This window comes from Fukomys damarensis, unplaced genomic scaffold (genome assembly GCF_012274545.1).
Source record: "Fukomys damarensis isolate Sample0158 unplaced genomic scaffold, DMR_v1.0_HiC HiC_scaffold_23, whole genome shotgun sequence".
NCBI classification, from domain to species: domain Eukaryota; kingdom Metazoa; phylum Chordata; class Mammalia; order Rodentia; family Bathyergidae; genus Fukomys; species Fukomys damarensis.
In genome coordinates, this window is record NW_022900935.1 from 24,837,838 (window position 1) to 24,863,176 (window position 25,339).

Genomic DNA, 25,339 nt, shown 5'->3' on the forward strand with positions numbered 1-25,339 from the left:
CTAATAGTCTAGTAAAATATACTTGTAAACAAACTATAACACAATTAAAGTAGATGTAGATGAAAACAACACAAAGATGGCATAAAGGAAAGAAAAATAATTCTGTCTGTAGTTCTGGCTACTCTGAGATTCTGTTAGACTATTCTCTATTTCTCATTTGTAAATCAGTAGAAAATCATCATAAGGGAGAAGGTTAAAAGGAAATCAATGGATAAATTTATTATTTTTTGAGACAGGTTCTTGCTATGTTGCTTAAGCTGGTCATGAACTCAATCGATCCAGTAACTGGGATTATAAGTATGTGCCACCGTACCTGGCTTGATGCACATTCTGGTTTGATGGAAGTTATCTCCCCCTTTTAGACTGCTCTGAGGTTCTGGCCTCTGACTTCAAATTCTTCTGCCCTTTCTTATTTCCACTGGACTACATTTATGATTAGGGAAATGAAAGGAGGAAGGAAACTGGCAAAGTAAAATGGACAGGGCCAGACCACAGGGTGCAAAGGAAAGTGGGAAAGAGAGGAAACCTCTCAGGGACATCCAGTTTGGACAAAATGGGGGAAAAAGGCTGCAAGAAGGGTAGAACAGAGTTTGGCACAGATGAGAAGCCTGCCAAAGGCAGTCCTGGCTTGCCTCGGGCTGACCCTTGTACCTGACACTTCCATGTAACCATCATCACTGAGGCGGCAGGCTTCAGTCAAAGTGAGAAACAGGCAGCCAACAGGATCCAGAGGGTGGCCCACCCAGCCCTCCAAGTTTGTGATGGTTGTAGTTCCTCTCTGCAACAGTTCTGGAAATAAGTAGGTTCAAAGTTTTAGACAGTGATAGAAACATATCCCCCTCCCCCCTGGTTGAGTCTCCTTTTCATTGTCATTCAAGGCCTTGATCATGAGAGTCAAAGAAAAGCTTCCCTTTTTGTCTTGCCTTGGCTTGATAGGAATGGTTACAAGCTTACCAGCCAGCTATAAGGTTGTGTGGTCTGTTTAGGCTGCCTGCTGGTAGTGCATATGTAGATATGCACTTGGCAGCTTAAAATGGGTCTTAGTGGGCCCTTCAATCTGCACTGGAATGGCAGACAGGCATCACTGTTCCCAATTTACTGATGGGAAAATAGATTCAGTAAGGAGTATGTACCTCACAACAGGTAGAATTACTTGGAATTCCTTAGACCCTGCCACACCATAATATTTAATAAAAATTAGGGTCTTTTACGCCTTGAAGATCTTTATCAGCCTTAGGTCTAGATTTAGATGACTCCTACTCACTATACCTTTCTTCTGATGCTTGTAAATTTCCAGCTGCCGCTGCTGCTGCAACCTCAGAGTATTAATAATGGCCACCGTGAGTCTGAGGGCCTCTTTTGGATAACCATGAGAACGCAGGGCATCAACCCGAGCACAAGCTGTAGGCACATGCTCTACCAGATAAGAAGAAAATAACATGGTGGAGTTAAAATTTCAAACAAGGAAAGTTCATGCTTGAAAAAAGAAGTCTGGGGGTGGAGTGTAGCTCAGTGGTGCAGTGCCTGCCTAGCAAGTGAGAGGCCTTGAGTTCGATTCCCATAACAAAAACAGAAAAGAAAAGAATAAAGTTTGAAGTTTGTGTTTAATCCAGTTCCCCAAATTCAATCTGATATCTACTTTATATCAAGGGCTGTATTTTTATCCTAAGGGTATAAAAAGTTGAATAAGTCACAGGTGCTACCTTGAAAGAACCAAGCTGCAGCCTCAGTGGAGGTAATACAGTGTAGAAAGGGACATATAACTAGGATAACAAGATGTAGTACCTTCTTGTGAACATGTATGTATTATGGGAACCCAGTGGAGGTAACAACTAACTGCCCAAAGGGAAAAAGTCATTCTTTTAGTAACCTTGTATTTCCTAAAGGCCCGTTATATGCCAGGCAAAGAAAGAAGAAAAATAAATAAGAAATAGCCACCTCCCTCAAAGAGCTCACAAATGATACATAAACAGATAATTACAAAACAGCTAACAAATAATATGAGAGAATTATATATATAGCAAAAAATAATATTAGAGCTGTTCTTTAAAGGACAAGCACAATTATGAGTATGTAAATAAACAGGAAAAGCATTCCTGGCAGAGGGAACATGTAATTAAAGGCATATAAAGCAAAGCATAAAAACCATTCTACACAATATCTACAGAGTACGGCAGATAGTTTTGGGTACCCAGAATTAGGTTATGTGGCTGGAAAGGTAGAGCCTAGAATGTAAAAAGGTTTGAACACCATTCTAAGGAATTTGTATTTACCTTAGGGATAACAGAAGACTGCTAAAGGCTTATAAATAGGTGAATGATTGTAACAGGCTTTATGGTTTATTTCTTCTAAATATAACATTAAAATTATAGACAATTAAATTATTGCAGAAGATTTGAAAACACAAAAATATACCAATTTCTTACAATGAATATAGTATGTATCACAAGCATATACTAGTGAAAAGGTCTGAAAACATAAATGAGTATAAAATAAAAACCAGAGATAACTTTTTCTAGTTTCATATATATTTATCTAGACTTATTTTTACTAAAAATACATTATAATTATTGTTTTATAAACTTTTTTCAAGTAATATTTTTCTATGGTATTAAATACATTTCTATAACATTAAAGTGATTACATATCATTCCTCTGAGTATGTGGCCATCCACTGAGTTAATCAAGTCTATATTGTTGAGCATTCGGATGGTTTCCAATTTTCCCATCTGTAAATTATTTATATCCATGCTCTAATGAACCCTTTAGCTTTACACACATTCTTGGTTAACTATAGCTCAGGATAAATTCTAAGATACAGAATTCCTTGATCAAGTGATATGAATGTACTTTAAAGGCTTTTCATAGGTGTTGCTGAAATATCTTTCAGAAAGGTATTTATATTCCATCATTTATATATGAGTATGCATCTTTATGAAACAAATTATCTTTATTTGTAAAATTCCTGACCATTTGACAATAAAAAATGGCAAACCAGTATTACTTTATGTTTATGAGGCATATGTACATTTTTTCACATGCTTGTTAATATTTTAGATGTACTGGATCAGAGAAGAGGAAAGATAATCAGAGGTAACTTCAAGTGGTGACCCACAGTAAGTTTGGCCAAAATTTTTAGAGCTCTCTCTCTCTCTTTTTTTTTTTTTGGTACCAGGGATCAAATTCAGGACCTTATGCTTGTTAAGACAGGTGTGGCCCAGTCCTAGCTAAGATTTTTAAAGGAGACCCAGGGACATATGCAGATATAGAAAGAGTGTGAGAAAGATACAAATATGAGGTAATGAATGTAGGGAATTGAGATAGAGAAAAAAAATCTATGTGACTGTTGTAAGACTTAGATTAGAAAATAAGTAGTTCTAAAAGACTATTTTTAGATAGACACAGTGGTTCATGCCTGTAATCCCAACACTCTGGGAGGCTGGGGCTGGTGATATAGCATACTGGTTCAATGCAGATAGTCCCAGTATCATATAATAAATTAAATAAGTAAGCAAGTCTATTTTGGAATGGGTCAAGCACAGATTGACTGATAATAAGCCAGAAAATTATTTCAGAGAAAGGTTTTAACTCAGGATGGAACTGCTCTATTCTTTTATGTAGGAAGATAGGAAGACAGGAAAGAAATATGGAAGGCAGCTTGGTGACAAGTGCAGACTGTGTCCTAGTTACCAGCACAGGGTAATTTCAGTTTCAAACTTAGTGCTTTTTAAGCAAAATCAGTAACTGCCAACTGAGAGAACCTGTGAACTAATGTTTAATGGCTTGTCATATTCTCTGAGATGTATTAACTCTTTTATTTTCCCAAAGATTAGGGGATAGGATACAAATTCCTATTTAAGGTTACTATACCTCAAGCAAGTACATATGCCAACAGCCCAGGCTTCCAATAAATATCCTCATTCTCCAGTAAAGGCCTCAAAAGAACTATCTGAAGACTGTCCAGATTGTAGTTGGTACTGCTGGTGCCTACGCAGACGGCTCATTTGGGCCTAAATGAAGTGAGACTGGGTTCTAAAATTCTTACAATAAAGAAAGGCTATACTTACCAAGCCACAGTGGCTGGCCGTGGGAATTAAAGAGTAGTCGCTCACTTTCTCGCTGGCAGGCAGGAGCTGTATATATGTCACTGCTGATTATTCGTTGTAGGTGGCTATCCTGCCAATGTAATTCACGACCCTCTATGGCTCTAGTGAACACTGTTCTTCTTGGTCTGGATAAGGAGTCTGGAGAAGGAAAAAAATGCAGCAGCACAATGTTGGGCAATATGGGTCTTCAGTGTGGAAGAGAATAGTATGAGGGCAACAAAAACAAACACTCTGCTATCTAAGTATTGTGTTGCCTTCTTCTTGGGTAAGTTTTTAGTATATCTGTGCCCTGTATCAGAAAAAATTTTTATCAGAGATCTATGGATCCCTTGAAGACCAATTTCTACTGGGAATCAAAGCCATATGAAGATAGGCAGTCATGCTCAGCTGATATATCACGAGGACAGAAAATGTTTCTACAGAGACAAGAAATAATCGTGTAGGTAATTTCCCTGACTAATCCATAACTTCTTTCATTTGCAGCATGACCCTTACCAGTCTAAGAGCTTCCATGAAATTCATATTAAAAACTGAAAAGGAGCTGAAGCCCTGTATGTGCTGGTACCTTTATCACACTGATATCTGCAGATTTATTGTCTTGTTTCCAATAAGAAAAGCTGATGCTGGTAAAAGACTAACTTGTTTTCTCATTGGAATCTTACCATGCCATCTCTTTTCAGGAAAAGGGTCACAGGGAAACCAACACTGAGACAAAGTATGTTCAATTCTTAAGGGTGACATGTAGGTGAAACAAATGGAAGGTATATTGTTATAAACTATGTTGTTAGGAGGACTCATGTAAATGACATTTAATAACATTAAAGCCTAAAGGGGATCATTAAAGCAACACATTTCCATATTAAGGGTTGTTGAAACTATTTTGGGATCAAGAACTAAACTACACAGAGAGGTCCAAAGAAGATGTGCATCTACTGATTCTATGCAAAAATATTGTGAGGGGAAAGCCACAGAATTCAGACTACATATGAAAAAACCTAATATATTTATTCACTTAGGAAAAGTCTTTGAAATTTGCTCATGTCTTTATAAGATGGATAGGATTCAAATGATTAAAGGATATTATTATTAGAGTAGCACCAATGGTACTTACGGCTTCTTGTTCACATTGTCCTTCAGTGAAAGCACATTGACTCTTCTACTGGCTGCAGTTTAAGCCCCTGTTACACTGAACTGAGACTGTGTCATTGGTGTGCACAATCTACAGTAGAGACTGGCCTCTCAGTATGTTTTGCAATTAATTAAAATAATACATGCCTTATATGTAGCATGTACTATTCAAGGAGCCCAGAATGTATAAAGTTCTTGTCATTATGGACCTTTACTTCAAATGGGAAGAGATAGTTAAATGTATAGTATATCAGATATATCATACAGTTCTAAGTGCTATAAAACAGAATAAACTTAGGAAGAAAGATAAGCTAATGTTAGGTGGGGACTATTGTTTTACATACAGAATTGTCTCTAATAAAATAACATTTGAACAGCTACATGTGATGTGTCCTTGTAGTTTCTTTTCTTTTTTTTTAAGACAGAGGCTCGTGATGCAGTTCAGCCTGGCCTTGAATTCACTATGTAGCCCAGGTTGGCTTTGAACTCCCAACAATCCTGCTGCCTCAGCCTCCTGGGTGCTGGGATTACAGGCGTGCACCGCCACACCTGGCTGTCCTTGTAGTTTCAACTTCTCAGGAGGCTGAGGATCACCTGAATCAAGGAATATGAGACTACATCTCAAAAAAAAAAAAAAAAAAAAAAAAGACAGCATTTGAGTAAAGATCTGTAAGAATGGAGGGGCAAGCCTTAGAGACATCCAGGTGGAAGGAGTAGTAAATACTAAGTCCTTTTGTGGGAATATGTTTGAGAACAGCAAGAAGGCCAAAGTAGTCATATTGAGATGAACAAGTTGTTAAGACAGCTACTGCAATAATTTATGAGATGATGGTAGCAGGACAGAATAATTAGTAGAAGAGATGATAGGTAAGTGGATAGTGGCAGTTAGGGTAGACTGTCAACTTGACTGGCTTTGAGATCCTCACATTGATAGTGAACCATGGCACATGTGCTACATTGGGCTGTTTGTATTAATGAAAGCTCTAAAGGTTCACCATCACTGTACAGGACTGGTGGAGTAAACTTTTGGGTGTACCTGGGTGGATCATGGAGGCATGGCCTTGAGGTCTATATTCGGCCCCTCACCTATTTCGCTCTGGTACTGTTCCTTTGCAGTGGTCACCATGAAATAAGCAGCTTTGTTATGCCATACTCTTCTGCCATACTGTTCCTGTCTTAGAGTTGGCTGACCACAGACTGAATCCCTCTGAACCATGAGCCAAATTAAACTTCTCCTTCATTTGTATCAGGTATTGTAGTCAGTAACAGAAAAGCTGACTAATATACGTAGGTTCTGGCTATACTCTGAAGGTAAATACTGTAATACTTGCTCAAAGATTAGATCTAGGGTGAAAGAGAAAAATCAAGAAATGACACCAAGGTTTTTCAGATAAAGATACCATACAGAAATGAAGAGTTCAGAAAGAGCAAGTTTGGATGGGGTAGAGGATAAGAAATCTTAAGATGCCTATTACTATACTGTGTAACAGTGAGGGTGAACCTTTTAGAGCCTCAATGATACAAATGGCCTGCTGTGGCACATGTGCATAGGTTCACTACCACTGCCATATATGCAGAGATATAAAAAAGCAGTTGAATATACAAGACTGGAGTTGAGAGAAAAAGTCTAGGCAGGGAGTTGTTAGCATATAGATGATTATTAAAACAATGCAATCACCAAAGTAGTTGTGGTGGTTAAGCTTAATTTTATCAATTTGATTAGTCTGGGAGCTGTAAAACAAAAATCTTCAAGGACCAAGAGAGATAAATTTAGTAGAAGTCTAAAGATGAACAATTCTAAGAGGGTAGCAGACAGTATAGTTTTATGGCATAAACTTTATAGCTGAGATGTAATTTAGGAAGGTGGGATGGATAACGATGTAGAAAGGGCAATGAAGAATAGCAGGATGATTTGTTTGTACAGATCCAGTGGTAATGGGATGTATGACAGAGATCTCAATCACAACTTAAGGAGAATGAAGAGGAAATCCTCAAAGAAGAACCAGTAACAATGAAGAACCAATACATTCTAACAAGGAAGAAAAAGCCAGACTAGAGGTGTGAGTTTATATGAATTTTATCCTCTCTCTGCCAACCTAATTCAAAATTAAAATGGTGACTTTCTGTGTTGCACAAGACAGATGAGTGGCAGAAATAGGTAGCTTAACAAAGTGACAAAGTTGTAGCATCTTCATTGTTCATACCTTAAACAGATTAACAGCTAATTGTGCTACAACAAAAGAAGACTAAGAAAAACAAAAATTAAAGTGATTTCTTCCTTGAGATTAAAAATAACAAAATTATTATACTACTTAAAAGGGGCCTAGGATAAAATTAGTATTTGATAAAATCTGCCAATAAAGACATTCAATAAGCTAAAGAACAATCAATGGTCAACATCAAATAGCTCGTGTTAGCTGAAATAATACTGATGTGGATACTGATGCTAAGTGATATCTGTAGGACAGAAGTCTCAAGAGACACAGGATGTAGTATACTGTACTAGATTTGTTTCAGAATGGGGCAGGAGTCCTGGCAATAACTTGGGAGGATGATCCTATCCAAATATTTGCTATGTAAAAATTTGAGGGAAACAGAAAAAGAAACAAAATAAGACAGACTATGGTTATGACTTTTTGATTTTTCAATGCTAGGGATCAAATCCAAGGCCTTCTAAGTGCTAGGCAAGTGTTCTGCTGCTAAACCACATTGCCAGGCCCTGGATACTTTTTAAAACTGTTTTGTTTTTGTAGGCTTTTGCATCTAAAATCAACCTAAACTGAGGTCAAAGAGCCTGAAGGATAGAAAAGACTCATTCAGAAGTCTTTAAGACTTTCTGCTGAACACTAAATGGTCACTCTAGATACGGAAAAGGACCACATCCCCAGTGTCAAAGACAAAAGTTTGCCTTTAAAATTTAGCATTTAAGATAAATAAACAGGGCTGAGGATTTAGCTCAGTAGTTCTGCCACCTGCCTTGCAAGTGCAAGGTCCTGAGTTTGATCCCTGGTACCAAAATAAATAAATAAAGAAATAAAATTTAGCATTTTAAAATGCATAAAAATCCAACCTTTTTTTTTACTTAGGATGGCTATTCTGACAGCCAAAAGGCTTCCCACAGTTGTTCAAGGGCTCTACCCTCTTGCCTTTTGAAGTTGTAGGCACAAAGAGCCTAAAAAGGATACTTGGCTTACCTGCACTGTGACTGACATTCTGAGGAAGTGTATTGGTGATGTTGGGCAGCTCATGTCCATAATTTCCATCTTCCAGGGGACAGACATCCAGGTCACTCCACTTCTGCAGTTGCTGCAGCCAACAAGACTTTTCCTCCAGTTTGCAGTGTGGATTTAAAATTATACACACCCACAAAGCTCCTAGAAAACAAAGTAATCCACATTTTAAAAATATCTCTAATTTATTGTATTTTGTAAGTCTTAATGTTTCAGTTTTATTTTGAGGTGGTAAAGTTTTTAATACAGCATCAGTGGTGATGTAGCTCAATGGTACCGTGCATATGTAGCATACGTAAGCCCTGGGTTCCATCCCAGCACCTAAACAAACAAAGAACAAAGCATCAGCTTTTCTCAATATAAAAAAAATTGCTGAGATTTTCAGAAGTGGCCTACTTGTCCATTCCAAAGATTCCTTACAGCAGATTGACTATTACAATATCTGGAAGACAGATTTAGGTTGGGAATGCTGAGCTCAAATCTGCGGTCTAATAAATATTTACTGAGAGCTTTCTATTCACCCAAGTCCACTCCTGGTGAATAAGATACTCTTTCTACTCTTGAGGAGTTGTCTTGTGGGGGAGATAGATAAAGTCATTTGAAAAAAATATGTTAAATAAAAATTATATTCAGAGTATAACAGCAGCACAGAGGAAAGGCATTTAGTACAAGGATAGGACTGGAAGGAAGGTACTCAAAAAAGTTTCATGTTTTGGTTAGGTGGACTTCCTGACCTTCAAATCCTTTAATTGTGAAACCAAGAACATAAAAATACCTACTTTGTAGGGACAGGCTGGGAATCAAAAGGGATAACATTACTAAAGGTTCTAGCATATTACTGAGTACAGAGCAGAATCATAGCATTTCCTTTTTACAAGGAAAATAATTTATTTGGGGCTTGGATTTTGAAACTGCTAATCAACTTGATTCCTTAAAACTACCATTTTTTCTTCAATTTTTGTTATGATAGCCAAGTAACATTCCATATAACCAATGGGCACTTCTTTGACACATTATCCCTTTCAAGAAAATTGGCTTCTTTTCAGAGTTGGCCAATGACTGTGCCAGATAAATTTTCAACCCAAATTGGCAACAAGAATGGATGTGTGCTTCTTAATTTAAATCTTTGGGATGGAGCTGCCTCGACAGATGGAAGTTCATTCAGATACTATTACAAAGCCTCAGAGTCAAAGAGGAATACTTTAAAAGGCCGCATTAGCCTTATTTTCAGATAGCAACTAAAGATGAAAGTTTCCCTTTTTTAATTTTTATTTTTTTGTTTTTTTGATGCAGGGTCTCACTATGTAGTTCAGTATGACCTGGAACTCATGATGTAGCCCAGGCTGGTCTCGAACTCACAGCAATCCTCCTGCCTCAGCCTCCCGAGTGCTGGGATTACAGGTGTGTGCCACCACACCTGGCGAAAGTTCCCTTCTATTGGCTCAACTCCACTAAAAAAAAACCCCAAAAAACAAAAACATGAAATATAAACCATAATATGTAATAATGACAATAATTGTTCTTTAGGGGATTAAAGTACTAGTGATATTTATTTACAGTTTAAGAAGTCTTTTCACCTACAGTGAAGAAAAAAAATTTTATATTTAATCTTCACATATGAAGAAAGAGGATAGAAGAGCTATTAGAAAGACTTTTGTATCTATGGAATGGCAAAATCACTAGGATAACAGAAACAGAAAACAACCTGGGTAAGTTGAGACAGATTTAAGAGATAAAAAGACAGGGTGCTAATGCAGTACTCACATGGAAGTTTCAATTTCTTAGTCATTCTGATATTAAGAAGAGGATCCCAGGGCTGGGGATTTAGCTCAGTGGGTCTGGTGCCTGCCTCACAAGCACAAGGGCCCGAGTTTGATCCCCAGTACCAAAAAAAGAAAAAGAAAAGAAGAGGATCCCTAGAAAGTGAGTATAAGTACTTTCACCTATAAATTAAAAATAAATTTTGTCTAATTAGATCCTCACGAATTTGTTTCAAAAAACACTTAGAAACTGTCACATCTCTAAGACTGAGCAAATCTTGCAGTAGCCTATAGAATTCACAGGAATGTGTTATCAATATCTAAAAGCATGTTTTCCTGCAATTTAAAAAAAACAAACAAAAAAACAACTACTGTTTGGGTGTGGTGGCACATACCTATAGTCCCAGCATTCTGGGAGGCTGAGGCAGAAGGACTGCTAGTAGAGCCCAGCCTAGGCTATTTAGTGACTTACTGAGACTGTCTCAAAATTAAAAAATGAAAAAAAAGGTTGGGGATATAGTTCATTATGAAGGCCCTCGGTTCAATTCCTAGTACTGAAAAAAAAAGTATAAAAACTCTAAGCAAGGCAGCTATTATGGAGGCTTAAAATTTACATAATTATTATGTATTACATATATGAAATAATAGCTATCATTTATTTCTCTTTAGTAGTTAGGCATTATAATAAGTATTTTATATACATTATATCTCATAAAATCTTCCAACTCTGAGGATCAACAAGTTTTGGTTTGGCTATAGAAGGTAGAAAATGGGAACCAAGGATAAATTTTCTTTGTGAGCAACTGAATACATCTTGGTACTTTGTATTGAAATGGAGACAGCAAAAAGAATATCAAGTTTTGGCAGGAAAATTAAGAATTCTGTGATGGTCAATTAAGTTTCAGATTCTTCTTAGAAGTGAAAGGCAGCTGGACACAGCCTGAAGCTCAGGGGAAAAGTCTGAGCTGGAGAAATAAATTTGTTTTCACTTTTGTTTATTTGTGGTGCTGGGGACCACAAATGCGTGAACCCAAGGCCTTGTGAATTCTAGGCAAGTGTTCTACCTTTGAGCTACACCTCCAACTTTCATCTGGCTGGTATTTAAAATCACAGGAGTGAACACAATTAATTAGGCAGGGAATATGGACAGGGAAGTGGATGCTGTGGGGTACTCAGTCTTTAGAAGGGTTAAAGAAGCCTTCAAAGGGTAGCCTGCAAAGAAGACTGAGAAAAAGTCAGGAATATAGGAGAGAAACCAAGAGGGTATACAGCTATGGAAACCAACAGAAGAGTAAGTTTCAAGAAGAGCATGGTCAATTTTATTGAAAACTGCTAAGAGGTCAAGCAAAATGAGAACTGAGAAGTGACCACTGTATCTATCAATATGGATGTCACTGCTGATTTTCACAGGAGCTACTTCAGTAGAGCAGAAGCAGTTAGGAATGAAAACCCATCTGGAATGTGGGCAAGGGAGAATGGTGGTGAGAAAATGGAGACAGTGATAGCAGAGAACTGGCTTTTAATGTGTGTGTGTGTGTGTGTGTGTCTGTGTGTGTGTGTGGTAATGGATACTAAAGCTAGGCCTGTGCAAATCCTGGGCAAGTAGTCCACCACTGACCTACAGCTCCAGCCCTTTTTATTTTTTATTTTGAGCCAAGTCTTATTAGGTGGCCCAGCCTAGCCTTGAATTTATGATCCTCTTGCATCAGCCTCCTGAGTAGCTGGGATTACAGGTATGTGCCACCATGTCCAGTTGCAGATAACATTTTCAAAAAGTGATGCTTTGAAAGGAAGAGGAGAAATGAGGTAATAGTAAGAGGGACCTAGATGGAACATTAATGGAATGAACGCTTTCTTACATTTGGAGTTGAAGATATTAGAACATATTTGTATGCTGATGGGAAGGAGCTAGTAGAGAGAGAAAAATAAATGATGCCAAAGAAAGGAGAAAATGGCAGGAGCAAGAGTCTCAAGAAATGGAGATAGGACAGAACCCAAAATATGTAAGTGAAGACTGGCCTTTCATGAGTTGAGACACTTTATGAGTTCTAATAAAAGAGAAGGCAAAGCATATGGGTACAGACATGGATCGGTAAACAGATTTGTGTGGTGGGGGGGATGAGGAAGTACTTCCATTTTCTCTAGCTCAGGAACTAAAAGCAGTGAGCCTATCCGCTCCCCACCCACTTTTCCTGGTCCTAGGAATTGAACCAGGGCCTTCATACTGAGTGACATTCCCTAGCTCTTTTTTAATTTCAAGGGTTTCACTAAACTGCCTAGACTGGTCTCAAACTTGAGATTCTCCTGCCTCAGCATACCAGAGTGCTAGGATTACAGGTATATGCCACCAAACCTGGCTTTATATCTTTTTCCTACATTTGTAGTTCCTGCAACCCTTACCTAGACTCTATCCAGGTGAAAAGGCCTCACAGCCAATTTCTTAGATATGAAAATATCAGAAATGAGATATTTTCATAATGAACCCAAGTACACATTAAGATCTTTAAAAGTACTGGGAGCCAGTTTTGCCTACTTCCTCTCACCTACCTTAGTCCAAAGACCAAATCCAAGTCCAAATCACAATCTGATGATCTGTACAGAAATTGCTTTAAGACATTCAAGCCTCAAATGAAACTGACTTTTTGAAAAAGGCTAATTTCAAATTTTTAAGGAATATGCACTTAAGGAAAGACTGGGTAGCTTGCCTTCTCTCTCTCTCTCTCTTTTTTTTTTTGACGTAACAAGAGGGAATCAAGAGAGATGTTTGTTACAGAGGGACATTTGACTTAAGAGTCAGATACATAGGGTTTCAGAGTCACCACTTACTAGTATGTGAGCCTGAAGAAAATATTTAACTTAACTTTTCTGAGTTCAGTTTTTCTCATCTAAAAATATGGAGATGCTAATGTCTTACCCTGGAAGGGAATCTGTCTACAATCCAGTCTAAGGAAAGTTTAGAAGTACTTTCCAAGAGCTTTAAAGATGTTAAGTAAGCCTTTAACCCTGGCTAAAACTGGGTGACTAATAGCTACAAATTAATACTGTCTTATACTTCAGACAGTGTGACTGTGTCAAAGCAAAGAAAGTATCTATGATTCCTTCTTTAAATTTGTATCCACAAGTAACTAGATCCATCTCTGTTTTTTGCCAATAAATACACAAATATCTCACAGGGTTATTATTAGAATTAAAAGAGATAAGATTGTGAGTACAATCTGTAACACAGATTCCCACATAACATTTAATAGCGTATCTAGATTTTTTTTTTTTTTTTTTTTTGGTACTGGGGATTTAACCTGGGCCTTTACATTGAGCTACACCCCAAGGCTTTTGTAAAAAAAAATTGTTTTTGCTGGGTGTTATGGCATATGCTGTAATCCTAGCACTTGGAAGGCTGAGGCAGGAAGATTCCCGTGAGTTTGGGGCCAGCATGGGCTGCATAGTGAGTTGAAGGCTAGCCTGAACTACAAAGTGAGACTGACTCAGAAGAAAAAAGCAAAATAATTTTAAAAAATGTTTTGAGACAGGTTTAACTAAGAGCCCAAGGTTGGGCATGAAATTGTGATCCTCTTGCCTCAGCTTCCCAGAATGCTAGTATTACAGGCGTGCACCACCACACTCATCTCTATTCATTACTAATAAGAGGTCCAAAGCCATTGGTGCTCCAGGGGATATAAAAAGGCTTCACCACCCAAACTAAAACCCAGGTTTAGTTTTTTGCCCCCATTTCATCATATTTTATGTCACACATTCCATGTCCATTTTGGACCCTTTCTTACCAGTGAATGTTTTCTGAGAAAAACAGTAATGTTCTGAGTCTTCTGTCCTCAGGTTAAGAAGATAAATATGTGGAGATATAACTATGATCCTTTCCTTGACTTGCCCCATAGTTGGGGAGATCTGATTGATACATGAAACCAGCAAAGATAATGTATTTACTTTTCTAAATTCTTGAGTTGATAGAACTTATCACTGACATTTTGTTTAAAGTCTACTGATCATATATATATATATCTCGGTACTGGGGATCATACTTGGGTCCTTGCGCTTGCGAGGCAGGTGGTGGAACCACTGAGCTAAATCCCCAGCTATCACTGACATGTTTATCTTGGATGTTCATGTAAATTTGAGTTTGCCCTTTTTAATTGCCCTTTCATGCTGTTCTTAGTTTCAAATATTGCATGGTGGTAATGGTGACTTGCTTTTAGAGTTGCATTTTGTACATTTTGAATTTCTTCATATAAGGTTATAGATTTATAAATGGTGGGTTTTAGTGCACTTCATATTGGCTTAAGACATACTTTTAATTGAGTAGGACAAAAACTATTATAAATGGCATTTATTAATTCAGAGACTATTGCAATATTTAGTCTATGAAATATTTTGAATACACATCTCTTCTGTCAGTGAACTCAGCGGTGGCAGTGTGTGAACTCACTGTGTTCCATCTGGATGACTACATCAGAACTCTGTTCTGCATGTGTATATATGCCAAATTGTCAGCAGGACAGAAGTGACAGATATTATTTTTGTACATTTAAAAAACTTTTGTTGCACATAAAGTTCTTTATTTGTGCAGATCTGTCTTCAAACTCATGGAGGTAAGTACTTCACATTTGTAACCTATGAAGTATCAGCATCAGCCAGTGTGACAGAGTGGTGGAAGTCAGAATTCAGCAATGAAAGCACCGCAAGAGCTACCTAGTTCTACTTTGCCTAGAAAGCATCACGGATTTATAGTTTTGGCGTTAGCTCTGCAAAAGCATAACATTTCCCATTATCCTTTCCTAGATCCCTTGATAATGCACTCAGATAGTGCTGGGGTGGTGGTGACAGTGTATCCTTTGGTCTTCTACGATCCATGTGGATGTGGGTTTCCTGTGTGATATGAAAGCCATTTGTATGTCAGTCTCACTTTGTTCCTCTGCAAAGCAAAGCCTGTGTAAGGTAGGAGTGTTCAATGAGATGACACAGCTCTCTCTGGGCAAAACTGGGCCTCTTTGTCCCTCAGTAGCATCCTCGGGCTTCTCCTTCTGGATGGAGACTCTTGTATTTACAGGAGTATGTAACTGTTGGAGCCTTAAATGCCTAATTTCTCTCCAGACTTTTACTAGTGACTCTACCCCCAAATTTTTTTCATTAAGTATATTGGTACATTTCATGTATACAACATGAGGACATTCATCATTGGGAATGTGTACCTTTACATGATGTATCTTGGATACTTTTTCTCCATTCCCCTGCTCTCCCTTCAACCCCTCCACCCCTCCCTATTTACAAAGATCTTGTTTCTATTTTTTCCTTTTCTTTCTTTCTTTTCTCCTATCCCTCCTACCTCTTCCCCTTTAGAACTTTTCTTCCTGTTTCACATTACCTATTATATATTTTGACTCTTATTTACACTTTCAATTTCTCACACCAGGGAAACTTCAATATTTGCACATGAGTTCTACTTATTTCACTTAAAGAGTATGGGCTCAATGTGCATTCATTTAGCTATAAATGTCCCTAGTTTCTGATTCTTTATGGCTGAGTAGTACATTTTATAAAAAAAAAACAAAAACAAAACTCACATCTTCTTTATCCAGTCTCCAGCTGATGGGTAAATGGGCTGTTCCCAAGCTTTAGCTATTATAAAATGTGCTGCTATAAACATGGGTGTGCACATATCACTGTGGTATGATTCTTTTAATTCTTTTGGGAAGATAGCCAGCAGAGGAATAGCTGGGTCAAATAGGACCTCTAATCCTAGTTTTCTGAGGTATCTCCGTATAGATTTCCACAATGGTTGCACCAATCTGCTCTCCTGCCAACAGTGGAGAAGGGTTGCTTTCTCCCTGCAACTCTGCCAGAATTCGTTATTGGTTGATTTCTTGATTGCAGCCATTCTTTCTGGGGTGAGGTGGACTCTCAGTGCTGTTTTCATCTGCATCTCTTGACTGACCAATGATGCAACATTTTTTTGTGTGTTTATTTGCTGCTTTTACTTGTCTGAGAAATGCCTATTCATTTCAGATGCCCATTTTTGAATTGGATCTTTATATTTGAGGGGGTCTGATATTTTAAGTTCTTTATATATTCTAGATAGTAGTCCTTTGCAGAACAGCTGATAAAAGTTTATTCCCACATTACAGGTTCTCTTAGCTCTATTGGTAGTTTCTCTCACAGTGTAGAAGCTTTCTGATAAGATGAGATTCCAGTTGTTGATTCTCTCTGCTAGTTCTCATGCTACCAAGGTTTTGTTCATAAAGTCTTTTCCTATGCCGATGTCTTCAAGAGTTCTACCTAACTTATCTTCCAGCAAGTTTAGTGTTTCTGTTTTAATATTTAGGTTTTTAATCCACTTTGATTTTAGTTTAGTGCATGGTGAAAGATAGGTGTCTAGTTTTAGTCCAGATTCTTTTTTAATTTAGGTTTTTAATCCACTTTGATTTTAGTTTAGTGCATGGTGAAAGATAGGTGTCTAGTTTTAGTCCAGTTTTTCCAGCACCATTTTTAAAAGGCAATCTTTCCTCCAGTGAGGGTGTTCGGCTCATTTGTCAAAGATGAGGTAGCTGAGTATGTCTTGAGTTGTTGCTGCATCTTCTAATCTATTCCACTGATTCTCAGGTCTCTTTCTTTGCCAGTACCATGCTGTTTGTTTTTTTTTAATCACAGTGCCTTTGAGTATAATTTCAAGTTGGGGATTGTGATACCCCTCTGTCATATCTTTGTTGCCTAGAATTGCATTTGCTATTCTAGGTCTCTTCTGGTTCAAATGAATTTTTGGATTGTTTTGTCTAGTTCTGTAAAGTATACTGTTGGGATTTCAATTGGGATTGCAATGAATCTATATAGCAGCTTTGGAAGTATGGCAATTTTTACTATATTGGTTCTTCCTTCCCAGGAACAAGGGATATCTTTCCATTTTCTGATATCCTCTTCCATCTCTTTTTTCAGAGTGCTATAGTTTTCAATGTAGAGGTCTTTTACTTCCTTCATTAGATTGATTCTTAGACATTTCACTTTTTGGGAAGCTACTGTGAAAGGAACGGTTTTCCCAATTTCTCTATCAGTGAGTCTGTTATTTGTGTACAAAAAGACTATTGATTTTTGAGTGTTAACCTTGTGTCTGGCTACTCTACTGAATTTGTCAATTAAGATTTTTAGCATAGTTGTGTCTTCTATATAGAGTATCATGTTACCAGCAAATAATGACAGTTTAACTTCTCCTTTCCTATATTTATTCCTTTTATTTCTTTCTCTTGTCTAACTGCTGTGGCTAATATTTCCAGAACTATACTGAACAGGAGTGGTGATAGTGCACATCCTTGTCTTGTTACTGATTTTAGCATGAAAGCTTTCAGTTTTTGACCATTTAGTATGATGTTGGCTTTTGGTTTTTCATAGGTAGCCTTTATCAGATTGAGATCAAGACCATTTATTCCAATTTTCTGCAAGGTTTTTATCATGAATGGTGTTGGATTTGTCAAATGCTTTTTCTACATCTACTGAGATGATTGTATGGTTATTGTTCTCAAATCTGTTAATATACTGTACTACATTTATTGATTCATGTATGTTGAACCATCCTTGCATCCCTGGGATGAATTTCACTTGATCAGGGTGTACAACAATCCTCTGTATTCTGTTTGCCAGTAACTTACTAAGGATTTTTGCATCTATATTCATTAGGGAGATTGGCCTGTGGTTCTCTTTTTTGGTTGGGATTCTACCGAAATTTCTATGAATTCAGTGTCTGTCTTTTACTGAGTTGTCAGAATCCACATCTTCAGTCTTTGCAAACAGTAAAAATCCTGGGCAGTCTGCCACTGGTGATCCAGTTTGTTCATAGAGGTTTTAGTCCATAACTGGATGGCTCCAAGGCAGGGTAGGAGAGGGGCAACAGTTCATGGCATCTGAAGACAGCAAAAGCCAGGATTCTGGGTTTTAATCAAGTACATTATGGTTCCAAAGTCATTTACCATCCCGCTGAAACTTTTAATCCAAGACTGTAAAATATCTGTTCAGTCCAGGAGAATTCACTAAAATCCAAAGCTGTAGTATTTTCTTGAGAGAAGTCTATTTTTTTGGAGTGGGGAAGTTATGAAGGAACTCTACTGGGACTTTCTGAATATACCATATTAGAACTTTTACAGTATAACCCCTAAATGGGGCTATACTTAGATGGTGAGTTCACTGTGTAGAAGATAGTAGAAATAGAGAAGCTGAGCAAAATTAGCCTTGGAGCAGGGGAATAAAAAAGAGAAATGATGACCAAAGTGGACTGCCTTGATGAGGGAGAACCTAGAGCTGAAGGGCTATTCAGGAGTCCATAGTTCTAATCTTATCTAAACATTCTAAGGCCTTCAACCAGACTAGTGGTGATGTGAAACAAAAAATGAGAAGAGACTCTATATCATAATGGTAAAGGAATCAATGCTGGCCGCTGGGTGTAGGGAATGAAAAACAAGTACTCAACAATAAATTTGGTAGAGTAAGGGTGGTGGTGCCAATGCCAGACTTATGAGAATGTGGGGTTCTGCTTTTTGTTTTTGTTTTTAGAAGGCTTGAATTAATTTTGGATTTATCCATGGAAATGGTCAATAATAATATGGGACTAGGATTCAGAGGAATGAAACAAGGTAGGATTGAGATCATCATATAGCTAAGCTCTGAAATTGTTCCTAAGGAAGAGAAAGAATAGAAGGCCTTAGTCAAAGAGATCTGGCTAGGAGTAATAAAGAAGAGCAGACTCAGGGAAAGCAGCAAGCATAAGGCTGATAAGTATTTGCAGGGGAATGGGGAAAAAATAAGAACCAAGATATGTCATATAAAGGTAAAAGGTCCCAATGATGAATGTAACTGTACTGTATACCTAAAATGTACCAATAAAGAAAAATAGAAAGACAACATTAAGAAATTGAAAAGCAAGAAAAAAAAAGTATTTGTAGAGCTAGGCTACTGCCATGCAACAGATATAAAGTGAAGAGGTTTCCTTTCATCATGTTCCAGATGTGGGTAACATCTGAAGAGAGCTAATGTCAATAGCAAAGCACAATGCTGTAGAAGCAAGAAAAGTGAGTTTAGAGTTATTCTACGTGACCTCTGTAGAGCCTAAATCTTCATCAGTTAGACTTAGCAAGACCCATGTAATGACTGATGGCAAATATTCACTGACACTATTGCTAGAGGGCAAGCTGGTAGGATGTAGCATTTCTCTAAGAGACGGGGACTTACCTAGCTCATCCCAGAGCTGCCTGCACTTGTCTGTCATGCTTGTTCCTTGCTGCCTCCAGAGTGTGAGCCGTGGGTCAGCCATAAACTGCTCAGTTATAAGTGTCAGCATCCTGGCTCCATTGGAATCTCTCATCCGCAGCATCTCTCGAACCTGACATGTAAGGAGGGGCAAGAGATGGTGACTGCATAGCATAAAAAAGCAGGAGAAGGAAGGGAAGTGGGGTAAAGAGATGAGGTATTTGAGTACACTACATCCAAAGAGCAGAAAGAAGGTGTCTTCCTCTCTCAGCAAGAGCTCTTCATATAACAAGAAAGTTTATTTGCATAATGAGATGCCACTTCACACCCACTACCATGGCTAGAATAAAAAAGTCGGAGAACAAGGGTCAACAAGGATGTAGAGAAATCAGAAGCTCATTTGCTGTTGGTGGGACTGTAAAATCATACAGCCACTTAGAAAAAAACTGTACAGAACTTGTACAAGAGTATTTATGGTAGCAGTAGTCATAATATCCAAAAGGTACAAATAATCCAAATGCTCACCAACAGACAAATGGATAAATAAAATGTGTAGTATCCATACAATGGACTATTATTCAGCCATAGAAAATGAAATTAAGTACTGATTTATGCTATAACAAAGAGGAACCTAGAAAACACAGGACTAAGTGTAAGAAACCAATCTATGATTCTGTTCATGTGAAAGTCCAAAATAGAGAAACCAAGCCAGGTGTGGTGGCACATGCCCCTAATCCTAGCACTTTGGGAGGCTGAGGCAGGAGGACCGCAAATTTGAGCCAAGTTTCAGCAATTTAGTGACTTAGCAAGATTCTGTCTCAAAATGAAAAGTAAAAAAGGCTGGGGGTATAGGTTAGTGTGAAGGCCCTGGATTTAAGCCCTAATACCCATGATCGGGGGTGGGTATGGATAGTTGAGGGGAGGGAACCAAATCAACAGAAACTGAAGGTAGATTACAGATTACCAAAGGATGAAGGAGGAGGATAAGAGAGTATGATAGTTTAGAGTATTAGGTTTCTTTTTGAGTTGATGAAAATGTTCACTGTGGTAATGGCTACATATAACTGAATATACCAAAAACCACGGAACTATACACTTTAAATGGATGAATTGTATGGAATATGAATACATTTCATTAAAGGTATTAAGGCAGAAAAAAGCCTACTATGGCAGCTCCCAGTTTCAAAACACTAAGTCTCTTCAGGGACACTGTTGAAATGAGTCCTCAAAGCTTCACCAGGTAGCCTTATGTTCAAAGCAAAGAGAAGAGTTTCTATATTAAACTCCTCCAGTGAGGTTAGCTTATTCAGAGAATATAACAGGAGAAACAAGATCCCCAGGGTGAAGTGGCAGGGATCCATGGATGTAGCCTGCTCAGCACCTCCTACTAGGTTTTAGGAATTCAGTACTGCTAGCTCAAGTGAGTTAGGCACAACACATGAAGCTATAAGTCTAGTGAATCTAGTTTTCTTAAAGTTTAAAACTAACCAAGCAATCAGCCAACTTCAACCAACTGTTCAACCAACCAACCAACCAACCAACCAAGCATTTTATATCTTACCTTGGCAAACATTGAGTTGAGTTGCTTTCCAGAGCCATAGTAACCCCCCTGGGAGAGAAAGAGCTTCACTTGTTCTTTCACCTGTTCTTCATCCAAATGCCAACAGTTCTCATCATCAATGCTTGCCCCTGCTGTTGGGTCAGGGGCACCTGTGAGGCATGGGAAAAGTGGAGTGAATCCCCTGAGATTACATGCTACACATTCAGCTGGAGGGGTGCTTTGTGAGCATATTCAAATGCACTTAAATTATTCTACTTTAATATGGGCTTTATCAACTCAGAGCCTAAATAAGTATGAGTCTAATGCTTGTTTCACGTAAGTCAGAGTTGTATCTTCTCCTAAGGTCTAAGAATACCACCCAGGGGAGACGAGCCTGGAAGGAAATATACATGTGATACTAAGAAATATGTACTTAGTCTTTGTCTTGTTTCCTGGCACATGACTCCCTAAATTCTTGTCTTTTTATATGCTAATGAGTCGACTAACTGTTGGCAGCTCCTGTACAACTTCTGGATAGGTGCTGTTCATCAAGGCAGATGCAGAGGGTTGGAACTTTCAGTCCTATACCCATAGAAAGGCAGAGGGGTTGAAGATTAAGTTGATCAGCATGGCCACTAAATTAATCAATAATGCCTTTGTAATGAAGCCTCCATAAAGCCCCACAAAAATAAGATTTATAGAAATTCCAAAGGTGGAACATGGAGAGGTTTCTTTACAGTGACCCTGGAAGGATGGGAGGGACAGTCTTGGGAACTGAGACCTTAACCTATCAGATCATATGGTACCGTTAGGTAGCCAGTGTCAAAACTGAGTTGGATTAGAAGACATACAGTTGGTATCTTCTACAGAAATGATTATTTTCTCAGTGTATGGGGAAAAACCCTATATATTTGGTCACAGAAGTATTCTGTATTGTGTTTTGAGAGTATATTAGGAGAAATTGAGTTTGTTTTTCCTCTGTACCCTCAAAATACAATTTTTCCCCCAAGGATGGGACTTATTTTTGCTTTTCTATGAAGTTCAAATATATTTTAACATACATGTATTATTTTAAAGCTAAAATACTTTCTTAGAACATAAAAATTTCTATTTTTAAAGGTTACTATGAAACTGCTGCTTAAAATGCAGAGTTGTTCATGGAGTGATATAATTTTATAAATTTTTACTGAAATTAACTTTCCCATCTGGGCTCACCTCAACACTACCACTTAAAACACAGTTGTTATTTAACATATTTTTCTTTTTTAGTAATCTGTTGGCCCACTGCTCATAGTTGAACCCAAAACTGTGTCACTTATAACACAGTGCTGGAAATGTGACAGGTATTTCAGAAATGTTTTTTGAAATGAAAATGGAATCTTTTTCTCTCACTGTCTTATAGACAGAGTCTGGTTGCAAGTTTTTAGAAACTTGCATCCAAGTGACAATAGACAGACTATAAGTCAACACTCTGTATGTGCAGTCACACAATAAGTTATAAATTCATATCCTATTTGTCAGTTAGTCTGCCTTTTTCCTTGTCTACCCATTCAGAGCACTGCTTAAATAAAAACTGGGGTCTGAGAAAAAAAAGCCGCTCTTCTGTTAAGGTTTTTAATGTGTCTTACTTCTCTGGGAGCTTAGGAAGCTTCACACATTCATTCATTCAACAAATCTAATTAACACATATGATCTGCCTATTTATGGTATCTATTGTATGCTACTTTTCTTTAAATTTTAAAAATTCTAAACATAGTTCTAATCATATCATTTCCCTGATCTAAAATCTTCAGTGATGCTCTACTGTTATTAAAGTAGGTCCCAATGCTTTGTTTGGCATTCAAAAGCTCTCTATGCTTTGGCCCTATCTTTCATTTCAAGCCTTGTTTTCCCTATACTGGTGCTGTTCAACCCAGAATTAATATTCCCAGAAGTCAACGACATTTCCTGTGACTTATATTTTCCCCTTTACTTCTACCCTGTTACCTTTAACCTGTACTTTGGCAAAATAATAATAAAAAATACTTTATATAAAAAATAAATAACTCTAGAGTCAGGGTCATAGTAAGAAATGGAAACCTTAAGTATTCAGTGAGGCTAACACTGCTGAGGTCCAAGTAATGCTTAGTTCACTTGGATAGGATTTTTTTATTCTCTCACCAAATTAGTATATACCCCATCTTATGAAACATACCCATCTTGTGTTTGTAATTCAGCATATAAAGGCAATATACTGTATAATGTACTTTATTATTATTATTTCTGCTACCTTTTACTTTAGTTTAGAATTGTGCATTTCTTATGTATTTCCAACTAAATTGAAAAAAATTTTAAGAATAGATTCATGACACCTGCTTCATTATAGTATTATGCTAATATTTATAGACTTCATTTCATAGTACTGAATTCATTTACAGAATAAACAAATATGTGTTTTATTGTCCATCTGGACATAAACTTCAAGTGGGCAATTACTAAACCTATACTTCTTTTGTATCCTGAAAATAGCAATACAAAATTCCTTATTCTTAAATATTTGTTATAATAACATGCACTCAGTCCTTCCTACATGGCAGAGACTAAGCAGTTTATACACATATGACCACTAGACTGAGTGCTTATTGAGGGCAAACAGCTTTGTTTGCTGGCGTATTTGTGACGTGGAGAAAAGTGCCTGGGCATAGTGGTAGTCAATAAATATTTGTTGAATAAATTCCAAGAAACTCTCTTAAAAACTCTATAGGGTGGTATTATTATTTTAGTTTTTAAGTGAAGAAATTAAATTTAGAAAGGGTAAGTAACTTAATAGATAGAAAATTATACGGCAGAATCTAATGTGTGTTGGTCCTCTCTAAAGCCTGTGCTCTTCACTACAAGTCTATACATACTTTAGCTTCCAGCTCCATGCTGCTATAACCCACCAGCTGGTTTCAGTCCTCTAAATGTAAGTTGATGGTGTGTCTGAAGATAGATCCCATTCTTTCTTGTACTATTCTATTATCTAAACTACAGGGTTAGTTAGAATAATGCATTTTCCCATATGAGGATAAATAGAATTCTTACCATAGATTCTCAAATGTTAACAAACAGAATAACCATTTGAGGTTTGTGTTTAAAATGCAGATCATAAAGTCATACATCTAAGGATTGTGCTTTTCAGTAGCTCAATAGAGACAGAAATGAGATGAACTAAGTTAAACAAAGGACTGGGTTTCAGAGTACCTTGGAGCTAAGGTTTGGGTGAGGAAAGAAAAGCAATGGTGCTCCAGAAGCAGAGGACAGAGGTGGTTTGAAAACCAATTTTCACCCTTGGATGATTCAATTAGGATATGAAAAAGCAGGAACAGGACCCAGTATCCCAGGAGAGCTGGCCTTAATCAACTGGCTAGAAGTGTGGGGTGACACCCTCTCTAAGAATTTGAAAGGATATGAGGCCCATGTAGTGGTGGTCACAGTAGCTGTGGAAGAAATAAATCATAATTTATAAATATCTAGTGTGCCAGCTGTAGAACCTTGCCAGAATAAGAGAAAGCCTTGAGGGTTACTAAGAGTAAAATTTCACCTACAACTTCAGAAGGACTTGTTTACTTGATAGGTGAGAAAGGAAGGTATATGTTGGAAATGTTTGCTGGTCTACAATGGACCTAGAAGACAAGAAACTGAGCTGCCAAAATGGGTGGTTGCTGCAAAAAAGAGAATAAGTCAATAATGGGGAGTCCAAGTAATAAACTACAAAGAACTGGTGTAACTGTTGAGGCAATCAAAGTCATCTGGAAAGAATATGAACCAGGAAGAGGCCTCACAAAAGATTATCTAAGACATTTCTATTTATTTAATCAACATTTATAGAAAGCCTGATATATAACAGAACCTGTGTCAAAATAGTGGTGAATAAAGCTTATATCGTCCCTGTCCTCAGAGAGCTAACAGGCTATTTGGGAAGACAGAGGTTAAGCAAATACTCACTTGTACTTGTTGGGTGGGGGAGTTGCTGGGGATTGAATCCAGACCCTGGCACACAGTATTAAGTGCCTTACCACTGAGCTACTTCCCCCATCCCCCTATATATACTATTTTTTCTTTGGAAAGAAAGATGGGTCAAAGAAGGTTCAGAAAGAGTGACATTTAAGATGAAACTTGAGGAACGACTAAGTCTGGCATAGAGTAGGGGAAACATTTTTTGATCAAAATTTAAAAACCATACAGAGCTGGGTATGGTGGTGTATATCTGTAATCCCAGAACTCTGGGAGGCTGAGGAAGAGAATCATAATTTGAGTCCAGCCTGGGCAACTTAACAAGTCTATGAATCACAAAAAAAAAAAAAAAAAAAAGGCGGG

The 25,339-nt window shown here is 37.6% G+C and overlaps 1 protein-coding gene across 1 annotated transcript in view; it reads right to left on the reverse strand.

Moving 5' to 3' along the window:
* Positions 1 to 25,339, reverse strand: part of Zswim5 (zinc finger SWIM-type containing 5) — a 145,948-nt gene that overhangs the window by 28,138 nt on the left and 92,471 nt on the right. The window contains exons 3-8 of the mRNA XM_010610161.2: positions 21,023 to 21,171; positions 19,444 to 19,594; positions 8,429 to 8,608; positions 4,068 to 4,244; positions 1,270 to 1,416; positions 652 to 789 (exon numbers count right to left, since the gene is read on the reverse strand). Of these exons, the coding sequence (XP_010608463.1) occupies positions 652 to 789; positions 1,270 to 1,416; positions 4,068 to 4,244; positions 8,429 to 8,608; positions 19,444 to 19,594; positions 21,023 to 21,171 (942 nt within the window). The remainder of the gene's footprint in view (positions 1 to 651; positions 790 to 1,269; positions 1,417 to 4,067; positions 4,245 to 8,428; positions 8,609 to 19,443; positions 19,595 to 21,022; positions 21,172 to 25,339) is intronic.